The sequence below is a fragment of the Phodopus roborovskii genome, unplaced genomic scaffold, assembly GCF_943737965.1.
Source record: "Phodopus roborovskii unplaced genomic scaffold, PHOROB, whole genome shotgun sequence".
NCBI lineage: Eukaryota > Metazoa > Chordata > Mammalia > Rodentia > Cricetidae > Phodopus > Phodopus roborovskii.
In genome coordinates, this window is record NW_026126546.1 from 6,733,753 (window position 1) to 6,745,783 (window position 12,031).

General features: G+C 49.7%; 1 protein-coding gene across 1 annotated transcript in view; it reads left to right on the forward strand.

The window, feature by feature from the left end:
* The window catches only part of Sorcs2 (sortilin related VPS10 domain containing receptor 2), a 355,042-nt gene that overhangs the window by 314,446 nt on the left and 28,565 nt on the right, over positions 1 to 12,031 (forward strand). The window contains exons 9-10 of the mRNA XM_051200383.1: positions 6,228 to 6,407; positions 11,089 to 11,235. Coding sequence (XP_051056340.1) covers positions 6,228 to 6,407; positions 11,089 to 11,235 — 327 coding nt within the window. The remainder of the gene's footprint in view (positions 1 to 6,227; positions 6,408 to 11,088; positions 11,236 to 12,031) is intronic.

Genomic DNA, 12,031 nt, shown 5'->3' on the forward strand with positions numbered 1-12,031 from the left:
TCAGCCAAGGTTGGTGTGGAGTGGAGGGACGACCGGGGCCTCCAGGGCCAGAGGCTGTATATCTCCATGCCCTCATTTTGAGAGCTACGAACTTAGGCACCTCAGACTCTTCTGAACCAAAGTGAAAAGTCTATTAGGCCTTTCTTGACCATCTTTTCAAAACCAGAGAAGATGGGAGGGAAAGTCACGAGCTCCCTAAATTAGCTGCAGGCCTGGTTGAGTAAGTGAATCCAGAACTAACTTCCATTTCAGCAAAGGCAGTTGTCCTGGTGGTGAGGGGCTTCGCTGGGCTTGCTGGGAGTCACAGCACAACTCTAGGAATGTGAGCCCTGGTCCTGGTGTGGAGAAGCCAGCACACCGCAGGGCTCTAACAAGGAGCCTATGGCTAGAAGTCATGGTTCCTATGACCTTGAGCACAATCTCTGTGACCTCCCAGCACCTGAGCCCTCTAGCAGAGGCCTGTGACCTCCTCCCTCCTGCTCTCCCAGCTCAGCAGAGTACAGAAGAGCATCTCATCAGCAATCCACAGGCCCACTAACTGGATTTTCTAATCAGGTTTTGTTTTACCATGGATTTGTAACTCATTCCCTCTTTTCCAAGCCATGCCTTCATTTTTTTTTTCCTAAGTTACCTGAATAATGTCAAGAAAATGAGTGTCTGGCACAGCATAAGGGGGCCACTTGCTTGAGAACCTTCTCCCATTCCCTCCCTGTCCTGGTCCCCCTGATCACGTGACAAAGTGACTGGTATGGCTGGCTCAGGAGCAGGGCTCCCCAGCATCCTGCTTAGCATGACAGTGTGTCTGGTGGGTTTTTCTAGGTGGATACATGATCCCCACAATAAGTGACTGGCTGCAGGGCTATGAGCTGAGAGGAGTCTACTCAGCCACAGCCAGTCTCTAGTCCAGACATGTGGGTGCCCCTGAAGTGCACCCCTACACTGTGGGGATTCACTGGTAATAGTTTCAGGAATGGACTGAGCACACAGACCCTCAGCATCTTAGTGGGTTCCTAGCAGAATCCCATCCCACAGAGTTAGATCACAGTCAGCACAGTGTGGCTTGGTTCTGTGTTGTACCTTGACTCCCCTGTTCTATGTCTAAGGGGGTAAACAATGCTATTCTGCCATTCTGATCCACCCACTCCTGAACTCCTGAACAGCTGTTGGGACGAGTCAGCATCCTCGTTTAGAAGTGTTGATTTGTAATGCCTGTTTTAAAAGCCCTGAAGCTCCCTAGCAGAGAAAAATGCTCACGAGAAGCATCTATAGAACCACAAATTACATAAAAAGCATTCAGGGGAGTAAGGTGAATGCAAATTTACTTGAAAGAAAAAATCGTCCTGTATTTGTAATGACTTTATTTAAAGTAAACTAAAATGCATATTACACATAATAGAGGAGAGAGTGATGCTGGGAAGGATGGCCCAGTGCAAGCTCCAGGACCTTCTCCACCCTCCCCCTTGGCAACAGCCACACAGCAGAGTGTAGGCTCATGATTATTCTGGGCCTCTGTGGTCTATTATAATGTCTCTAGCCTCCAGGCATCAGACGATATAGCAAAGTCAGTTTTGACAATTTAAGCTTTTGACCTAGGAACATTATCCATGTCTTCCCTTGCCTCACAGCAGGCAAACATGTGCTTTCCTGGAGCAGCTATCAAGTAGGCTGCATGGCCAGGGTGGACACTATGGGCCTTTCCCTCCAGACACTGAGAGGCCTGTGCCCTGATGTCAAGAGTCATGGTAGGTCCAGAGCCCATCCATCTCCCTCTTTTTTGCCTCTTTTCTTCTTTGGAGGCAAATATTAAGGACCAGTATATCTAAATGTATAGGAGAGGGACATAAAGTCACCACGGCCCTCCACACTTGCTGCTCTGAGCCTCAGTGCAGTAGGACCTTTGGTGATCAGAGGCAAAAACAGTCTCTGCAGAAAAGAGACAGTTGGATCTGCAGTTAGTATATCATATATTCAAATGGATAGTTTTTGACGGGCATGATGGGACATGCCCTATAATCCTAGCAATCTGGAGGCTAAATCAGGAAGATCATGAATTTGAGGCTGGCATGGACTGAAAAGTAAGACCTTTAAAAAAAATCCAACACTTGCATACACACACACACACACACACACACACACACACACACGATTTCCAGTTTCAGTCATCAAAAATCACAAGGCACACAGGAAAACACGATCCACTCAGAACTGAAATCATGCCTAAGAAAGGCCAGCTGGTCGACCTGCTGGATAAAGTAATAGAATTGTCTCAAGATGCTCAGAGAACAGTAGGGCACTATGCACAAAAGAATTGGCCACGAAGAGACAGGAAATGTTAAGGATGCCCAAATAGAAACCCTGGAATTTTAATTAGAAAGAAATAATAAAAGTAATAAGCAAAGAAGTCCTCCAGAAGGACTCCAAAGTAGATTTAGTCAGGCAAAGAATGAATTGGGGAACCTGAAGAGAAGACAATGAAAGCAAGCAGGTATAAGGCTCTTTCGACACCACCATCAGAGCAGCACATACACCGTGAGAATCCTAAAAGGACACAGGAGCAAGGGGCAGAGAGACTGATTAAGAAAGAGTGACTTACTACCTCCAGAATCATAAAACACACAGATGTGAATATTTCAAAGGTTGGCCAGTCCCAAGACAAAGATGCATCATGATCAATTGATGAAGCTCGAATAACGAAGAGGGCATCTAGGAAGCAGCAGGAGAGATGCGACTTGTCACAGATAGGGATTCCCTCTGCAGATCTCCTACCAGAAGCCGAAGAGCCAGAAGGCAGGGAGCCAGAGTTGCCAAAGTACTAATAAAATAGGAGGAGCTGGGCAGTGGTGGCACACGCCTTTCATTCCAGCACTTGGGAGGCAGAGACAGGTGGATCTCTGTGAGTTCAAGACTAGCCTGGTCTACAAGAGCGTTAGTTCCAGGACAGTCTCCAAAACTACACAGAGAAACTCAGTCTTGAAAAACAGGTGCCGGCTCATGCGAGTGCCTCATGAATTTCATATAATAATCTGTGCTGTTACCAGCACTCGCTTTTTACAGAAGACCAGAGTTAGATTTCCAGCACCTGTGTTGGCAGCTCACAACCCCCTGTAACTCTAGCTCTGGGGGATCTGACTTCCTCTTCTGGCTCTCTGAATGACATATACCCACACAGACACATAAAAACTTTTTTTTTTTTTTAAAAAAAAAAAGCTATGGAAAATTTCTGCTGAGATTCCATATGAAGGTCCATAAGAAATTTCTGCCATCATGCTTAATTAAAAGGTTCTAAAAACTTTTCCATATATGCACAGTATATTATAATTTATGATTATAACATGTTTTAATTTGTTTATGAGCCTGTGCAAAAACATACAAATGGTGTGAATCACACTCATATCACTTCCATATGCTTGCCCATCCCTTCCTCCATTTTTCATCTCTTCACTTCAAGATAATTATATGGAGAAGTCTTAGCGTCCATCTTGCCCTTTATTTTAATTTAGCCAATCTCACAGTCTAGCTGCATCTGGGTTACCCAGAGAAAAGGCTGCATCTCCCATCTTCCTCTGTATCTACATGTGGCCACATGTTTACTATCTGCCAATGAGGTATTAATGAAGTTTCCTTGTGTGACTTCTGGGGACACTGTGTAGAAGTCTAGCCTTCTCTCCCTCTTCCCCTTTCCTTAGTTTTATGGTGGAACTCCAACACCAGTCTCAGGCCCTGAAGACAAGCACCATGTCTTGGGACTATAGAATGATGATCCAGAAGAGCCCCTGTCCCTGGTGGCTTTGTAGGGCTTCTACACTAGCCTGCTCACCACTGGGTCTCTCTCCCAGGCAAGAGAGACAAGTACCTATCTTCCTCAAGCCTCCTAATCCCCTTGATAACAAATGTTATCCAACGAGTTTTCCTTCTATAGATCTTTCCAGGCCACATGTGCCAACATAGATGAAGAGTTCTGTGCATCTATTCACAATGGAGTTAAGGGATATTTTTAGTTGCTTCTCTGCTTCTCTGTAAATGGAGAGTAAGGAAAGTAAATGGGATTTTATGAAGGTGTGAAGTATTTGTCACATTAGTCATCAAGGCTTTTTGTGTGACCCCTCTCAGTGCTGGCCCACGGGAAGGGACATAAGCAGCCTGCTGTGGAAGGAGCCAATGTGAACATCACAGCAGCAGGTTTACAACATGCCACAAGCATTCTAGAAACATTCCCTGTCTCTGCTGTGGCAATCTCCCTCCTGAGAATTTATGGAAAGGAAACAAGCGGAGAGGCAGGGAGGGACCTGAGTCTGGAAACGTCCCCTCTGGTCCTCTGGAGCAGGGACAGGACTCAGTGAAATATGGCTGGGCCACAAATGCGTATCATGCAGTCATTAACAGTGGTGTTTATAAATAACGTTCATGGCAGAGGAAGAGACACCCACGCAGTGTGCAGAGCAAGCTATAAACCAGACGTGGAGAGTGTGTGAATCATGCTTGGGAGAGAGCCTGGACATAAACATGCTGAAGTGTTAATTCCAGGTCTCTCTAGAGGGGCACTGTGGATGGCCCCAAGCTGCTTCATAGCTTATAGGAAGCATTTGTCCAGGATATCTTACCAGCTTATGAAAGTGCCATTGGATCAGGACTGTCACCTGAATTACTGCACTCCTCTGTGATGGCGTGCTGGCTCGCTGTGCTGCCGAGCCTTCTTGTGGGAAAGACCCTCACTTTCCACCCGGTTCTGGTGAATCTGCTTATCCACCATAGCCCTAGCTGATCGGCATGGCCTCCCTGGAGGGCAGCAGAATGGCCAGCAGCCAAAAGCCGCATATCCTGCCTCCTGCCCACAGCTCACAGACTCGGGGTGGGCACCCCACAGGCCCCCATTACTCTGCTGGTCCATCTCACATATGGGACCAGGTCCAATGGACTCCTTCCTGGGTCACACACCTCTTAGTTCATCCTTTCTGTGTGTCCAGTGTATGTCTGTAGACACAGGACTCATGTGCCTATGGGGTCCTCCAGCTGGGAGGTACATGATAGGTGCTTCACACACTGAACCTCTTTTCTGCAGAATTCCACCACCTCTGCATTTCTTGAGGCTCTTGCTACATAGTCCAAGCTAGCCTCAAACTCATGACTCTCCTACCTCAGCCTCCTGGGTGCACTGCCACGCCCAGCTCAGAAATGCCCTTTTGGACACATAGCATAGGGACCAGTCTGTCAGTGAGGGGTAGGGCCAGGAGCCCCTCATCAAAGAGACACAAATAAAAATCACTTCCCCAAAATAAGCACACCCAACAGAGCATGAAGATGAGGAGGAGGAGTGTCTTCATGTGAGCGTACCCCACACCTTGCCTGTGTCAGGGGCTGGTGAGCTGCAGAGGGTGGAAAGCAAAGCATGCATGGAGGACTCAGAGTGAAGTCTGTTCAGCTGAGGTGGAGGTGTTTCGGTCCCTAGACACAGCCTCCCCAGCCACAGTTGCCCTGGTTGCAGCCTCTCTGGGCAGTCCACACAGGGCCTGGGCAACAGGGAAGACAAGGACCCGAGGTCAGCCCAGCTTTGCCTTTCACATGGAGGTCAGCCCAGCTTTGCCTTTCACATGGAGGTCAGCCCAGCTTTGCCTTTCACATGGCGGGGCCTTTTTTCCCTGAAGTGTGTATCTGTTAACAGATTCTGAAGGTCTGTACTGAGCCCCACAGAGCTGCCTGGCTCATTTCCTGGGGCCTGGAGCCATTTTCTGGGCTGCCCTCCTTCTAGCATTTCTTGTCCTATGGTGCTGAGGGCTGGATACAGAAAAAGGTGACCAAGTGGAGCTCATCTCTAGAGCATTGTGTGGGGCACCATGCCCTGACTGTTCAGTCAGCTTCTCCCTTTCTGAGCTTCAGGGCAGAGGTAAGGTTGGCAGCAGGCCCAAAAGGCAGATGTTTCGTGAATTGTGCTAGACAAACGAAGGGCCGCTTGGCTCCCAGGAGCCTAGCCCTATCTATACCTGCCACTCATTCTGACCACGTGGAGTAGGGGAGCCCATCCTCATCGTAGGGAGATGGATAAAATTGTAGGGACTTGGGGAAAAGGAGGCACCCCCAGGCTACCCCCTAACTTGGTGTCAGGGGTCTAAACATCACTCCCATTTGAGAGGTGTGACATTGAGGTTCAGGGAGGTGAAGTCATGACTTAGCAGGACGGAAGAGGTGCCTGTACTCCAGGCAACGGTCTCTGACAGCTCTTCGGCCCCCAGGACCTGCAGATCATCAGCACGGATGAGCAGCAGGTGTTCGTGGCCGTCCAGGAGTGGAACCAGGTGGACACCTACAACCTGTACCAGTCAGACCTGAGCGGAGTGCGCTACTCGCTGGTTCTGGAGAATGTGCGCAGCTCGAGGCAGGCTGAGGAGAACGTGGTCATCGACATCCTTGAGGTAGGCACCAGGCAGGGCGGGAGCAGCTGCTCATGCTCCCCTCCCCCGACTCCTTCCCTTGCTTCTTCCTTGCCCAGGGGTTACAGATACCTGCAAAGCACCAGATGTTTCAGGCTTTAGTGCCACAGAGGCTGAATCAGACGGGCTTAAGACAGAGGGAAGCTGGTTTTCTAAGGAAGTTCGTTGGGACAGTATTTGCTAACAAGAAGTAAATTCCTGGTGGGTAACATCTTGCAGAAGTGGGCTCAGTCTTTCAGGGTGCAAAGCTTTCCCTATGCAAAGGCAGCCACAGCTAGTATGGTCTAAGCAGCCAACCTTGCTGGAGCTGGGAGAGGCTCTCTGTTCCTCTCCTCCTGCCCATGACTCCTCCTTCCTCTCCCTGTCCCGAGAGCTGGAGTCTGTGACTTCTATACCACCTCTCCAGCCAGTCCCACCCCTCCAAGCACACTGTTCAGCCTGACCTGCTGGGACACAGCCTCTCCCCCTACTTACCTGAGATGACTAGGCAGGGGTTCTGGCCTTGTCTGGCCCCATACAAGTTTCCATGGGTTCCCAATCGTGCCAAGCCAAGACACTGATCCAAGCTTCTGGAATCCACATCAGTGTTCTCCACTGCTTAGAGTGGCCTGGTCCTCAGGTCCAATCCACAAAATGTCCTTTCAGCACCTGACGTGGGCCTGGCCTGCACAATCATCTCTTTTCTCTTGTAGATTCCACGGCCCAGGGGTGATAGTATTATTTAGCCACAGGACAGCCACAGGAGGCCTGCTGCCCCCTCTGTTGGATAGTGAGTCTGGTTCAGAGGGTAGCCCTTGGCAGACAATGGGCTTTGTCCCTGTGGTTGAGAAGGGACCTCCCAGGTGGAGGGGGCCTCAATGTATCTCTAGCTGTCAGCAGCAGCGGGGAGCCATTATTCCCAGCCAAATGATGAATGTAATCGTTTGTTTGCAAGGAGAGCCCATTTGTCAGCGCTGCCTCCCAGCTGGGGCCGCAGAGGGGCAGGGCTGCCCAGCAGCCCTCCACTAGTCAGGATATCTCTGGCGACATCTGGGCACTGGGACACTCATAAGCAGGGCTGTGGCCCCAGGCCAAGGGGAGCGGTGATAGATGGGAGGGTGCTATGAATAGGTCTGACAGGGGGAGGCGCTATCTACCCTCTCCACAGATACCTGTCTCACACACACACACACACACACACACACACACACACACACACACACACACACACACACACTGCCTGCTATACTTGGAGTTTTATCCTCAGTTCCGGCAAGGGTTCCTCCCATGCTGCCCCCACGAAGATCTCCTGACAGCGTCCTTAAGCCATGCTGTCAGTGGCCCACAGTGCAAGGCCTTTTGACAAGTCTAGGTAGGAGTCAGGCTGGGCCTCCTGGAAAAGGTGGGCGCAGCACTGAGATGAGGCAAGGCGGGAGTCAGCGAGGTGGGGAAGTGGTGAGCTGAGAGCAGGAAGCCGCTGCAAAGGCGGCATCCACTGCCACCCACTGGGCTTACCCTCTCTAACTTCACCTAGCGGTGGAAGTGTCAGCCTCAGCTCTGGTCCTGAATCACCTGGACTCCTATCTAGGCTCTGGTATGTGTCTGTTGTGCTGTGCTGTCTTAGGAAGGTTACTTAACCTCCCTGGGCTTGGTTTCAACAAGCACTTTGTTGAAGCCAACAATGTCCTCTTCTAGGGCAACTACAAGGATCCAGGGATGCTTTCCTTAGGAAACGGCAGGGCCCAGTCCAACAAGACTCCCTGTCCCTAGTGCCACCTACTCTGGGATTAGGGATGTGGATGGGAAGGGCTTGGCTTGGCAGCTGGATGTGAAAATCCTATATGTGGCTAGTATCGTCACTATTGTGGTCACAAGGAAGCCAGCAGCATATCCAGGATCTCTGCCTTTGAGTCTTACGGTGTTTTCGCCTGGTCTGAGCATCCCCAGGTTATGTGGCCTCCTTGGGTCCTATTGGATTTTGATGGAACTTTTTTCTGAGTTGCTATCTATGTTAGAGTGAGGAAGAGTGTTCAGGTGTCACAGGCCAAATCACCTCACTTCGTAGATCATGTGGTCACAAGGCGTGTCACAGGGGGTTCTCTAAAGTGCTTCCAGAGATGTGTCTGTGCTGATGGAGGATGGCGAGTCCAGTGCCACAACTCCTGATGATGTTGACAGGACAGACGCTGAGGTCCTGAGACACAGCAGTGTGGACAGCAGGGACAGAGAGATGCATGGCAGAAGGGTGTGGACCCAGGCTCTACAGAGTTGGGAAGGAAGTCAGAGCAGAGCCCTGGCCACAAGCAGCCATTCCCACCCGCGGCACCAAGGGGTGCTTCCTGCTGGATGGCAAGGTCACCTGGCAATGGGGCTTCTGTTTTTGCTTCTCATTCTCCATTTTCAGCTGGGGTGCCCTTCATAATCACCTTACAGTCGGGCTGGCATCGTGGTTCAGAAGCAGGTAGCTCACTCTCCGGTTTCACGGGCCCATGTGTATAATTATACCTATTCAATAAGATTTGCGGGCTTTGAGCTGATGAAATGTAGACAGAAAAATTTTATTATTATTTTTTTAACTCATACTGATGCTGTAAGAAGAGGGACGCTTCAGACCTTCAAATGGGTGAACATGCTTCGCATGACAGACCCATGTGTGTCTGAGGAGATCAAAGGGAACACTTACTAAACAGAATGAGGCTCACCCAGCCATCTATCCCTTTCCTGGTCCCCAAACCCATGCCTGTGTGTGTCACAACACCTGGCATAGGGGAGTCAAAGCTACAGGTTGGCTTGAGGCTGCTGCTCCAGAGACAGTGATGTTATATACTGTCCACACAGCCTTGTTATAGAGTCCTTGAAATTCAAACAGGGAGGCAGTTAGGGCTGGACAAAGGAGAGTTATGATGGCAGCCAGAAACTCTGCATTGCTGGCTTTGAAGATGAAGGGAAAAAGTTCAGGAGCCAAAAGCTCAGTGAGAAACAGATTTTTCCCTACAGCCTCCAGAGAGGAGCATACTCCTGACAATGAATTAGAGACTCAGGTCAGAGCTCTGACCACCATAGCTGTAGATGACAAGTGCCTTGTTTGAAGCAGTAAGTTTGGGATGTTGTAGGACCTGTAGGAAGTAGAGATACCATCCTCTGTCTACTAATTCACCCATCCATTCATCTATCCATCAGTCCACTCATTCATCTACTCGTCTACCCAATTAACCATCTACACATATACTCATCCATTCATCCTCATAGCCACCCATCCACTCATTCATCTACTCATTCATATGCCCATACATTCATTTGCTTACCAATACATCATTAATCCACTGTCTACCCATTATTCCACTCACTCATTCATCTATCTATGCTCCCAACCAACCAACCAACCATCCATTCATCCACTCATCCCCTAACACATCCTCTCATTCATAATCCAACCCATTCATCTACTCCTCATCCACCCATCTACCCATCTACTCATCCATTCATCCATGATTCTACCACCCATTTATGCATCAGTCCATCTACCCAGTCATCTAATTGTCTACCCATCCATCCACTGATCCATCAGTTCATCCACATATCCAACCTTACATCCATCCCTCTACCCAACCACCCATCTTCACATCCATCTATCAATCCATCTATTCATTCATCCACTAATCCACTAGGCCATCTGCCTATCCATTCACCCACATCTTTCCATCTGTGTTTCATCCAACCTACTCATCCATCTACCTACCTATTCCTCTCTCTATTCCTACATCTGAAGCAGTGCATCTCTGGTGGACCATCCACCTGCAAACAAGTACATGAAGAATAATGGCATCAACTTTTCAGATTCAAGTGAGATGATGCATTCTAAGCTCAGTGCCTATGTGTAGAGAGCACCGATGACCTCGGTAGCTGTGACAGCCTAATTATAATCCTTGGCTTTAAAGTTTTGAGTAAAATTCACAGTTGTCTGAGCCCCAGTCCCAAGTTGTGAGCAGTGACGTCATGCTGTATCTGGAGTAGTAGAGAAACCTCTGCTGTGAGTCTTGGATGAAGGAGCATTCCTGTACCTGTCACACTGCCCTACAACTGCTCCATGAATGTGACTTTAAGTCTTTGTCAATAAGGGGCCTGAATAGTGTGTTCCTGCAAGGGCACCACTGGGTTTAATGTGATCAAATGGCTGGCTCTTGGATTTTCTTATGCATCAACTCAGTGGCCACACTTGGGTGTTGCAATCTGAGCTGGAACTTTGTGAGACCTCTTGAGAAAGAGAAATAAAAACGAAGTGGAGTCCTGCCAGTGCATGCCAGGACAAACAAAGACCTCCCATTGTTGCAGGGGGCTGTTAGGGCCCCAAGGAAAGCCAAGGAGTGCTTGCTGTGGCACAGGTCTAAGACATAACAAGTGAGCAGATCCTGGGATCCAGAGTGGGGGTGGTGAAAGGGGGACCCTTTAGTCAGATACACTAGTTGGTGAGGGTACCGGGTAAATACTTCAGTGCTCTGCAGATCCCCTGATCCTGGAGCAGACAGAACTCTTCCATCCAAGCCTAGGACCAGTCTCCACGTGTCAGGCTGCATCCAGGATGAGGCAAAGCCCACATGCAGCATGCTCAGTAGGGGCAGTGCCTGGCTATGGCTGCTCTACATGATCTGTGTGGAACCTTATGGTCCTTCTTATGTCTCCTTAGGTCAGAGGGGTGAAGGGAGTCTTCTTGGCAAACCAGAAAGTGGATGGCAAGGTGACAACACTCATAACCTACAACAAGGGCCGTGATTGGGATTACCTGAGGCCACCCAGCACCGACATGAATGGGAAGCCCACCAACTGTCAGCCGGTAGGTACTCTACCCTGTCACATGCCTCAAAGAGACTGGCACAGATGCCATTTCCAGGGTACGGCTGAGACACCGAAGCCACCGATTTCTGCCAAGCATGCAGATGCACACAGCGGGAATCACGGACACCATTCATCTCCATGAAATTACAGTGTGAGAAACTGCCCCCAAGCCCCAGTCCCTCACTCACGCTCAGCTCCACGGGACTTCTCCAGGTGGCACCACTGACTTAGGTTGACATCTGCTGTCCATACCTGCGTGCCCAGCCGCCTAGTGCTGGAGTGACCCCATGGTGCTAGCAGAGGTCCAAGGGACAGCAGGAGCAGAGTCTTCCAAGTCTGCTTCTGAGCATTGCTGAATGTTATTGAGGGCTGGGGCTGATAGAGGAAGTGTATACAGTGGCAGGTGCCGCTAAAGACAGCATTTTTCCATAGCCACCATGTGGCCAGCGAGTATGAGCTGCCTGCCCTAAGGAGCAGCTCTGCCCGGGCAGGGATGGGCACTCTGTGCTGAATTCTATCCCACTGCACTCCCAGGCACCCTCTTCAGGCCCCGCTGAAGGTGCAGAAGGCTGGCAACCCCTGTCTACCTGCATGGGGAATGCATCATCTGCCACTTAAAAAACCCTTCTGGGTTCAAAACCGCTACGAAAGGCTAATTTTCGTATCATCTTTGGGGAAGTTAAGCCACATTAACCCAACAAAGCAACTTTCAGCTAAGAGAAGGTTCTTGTCTGCAATTACTGAGCTCAGTGAGGAGGCAGCCTCTGTGAGATTTGTGTCCGGGGTTGGGGTGG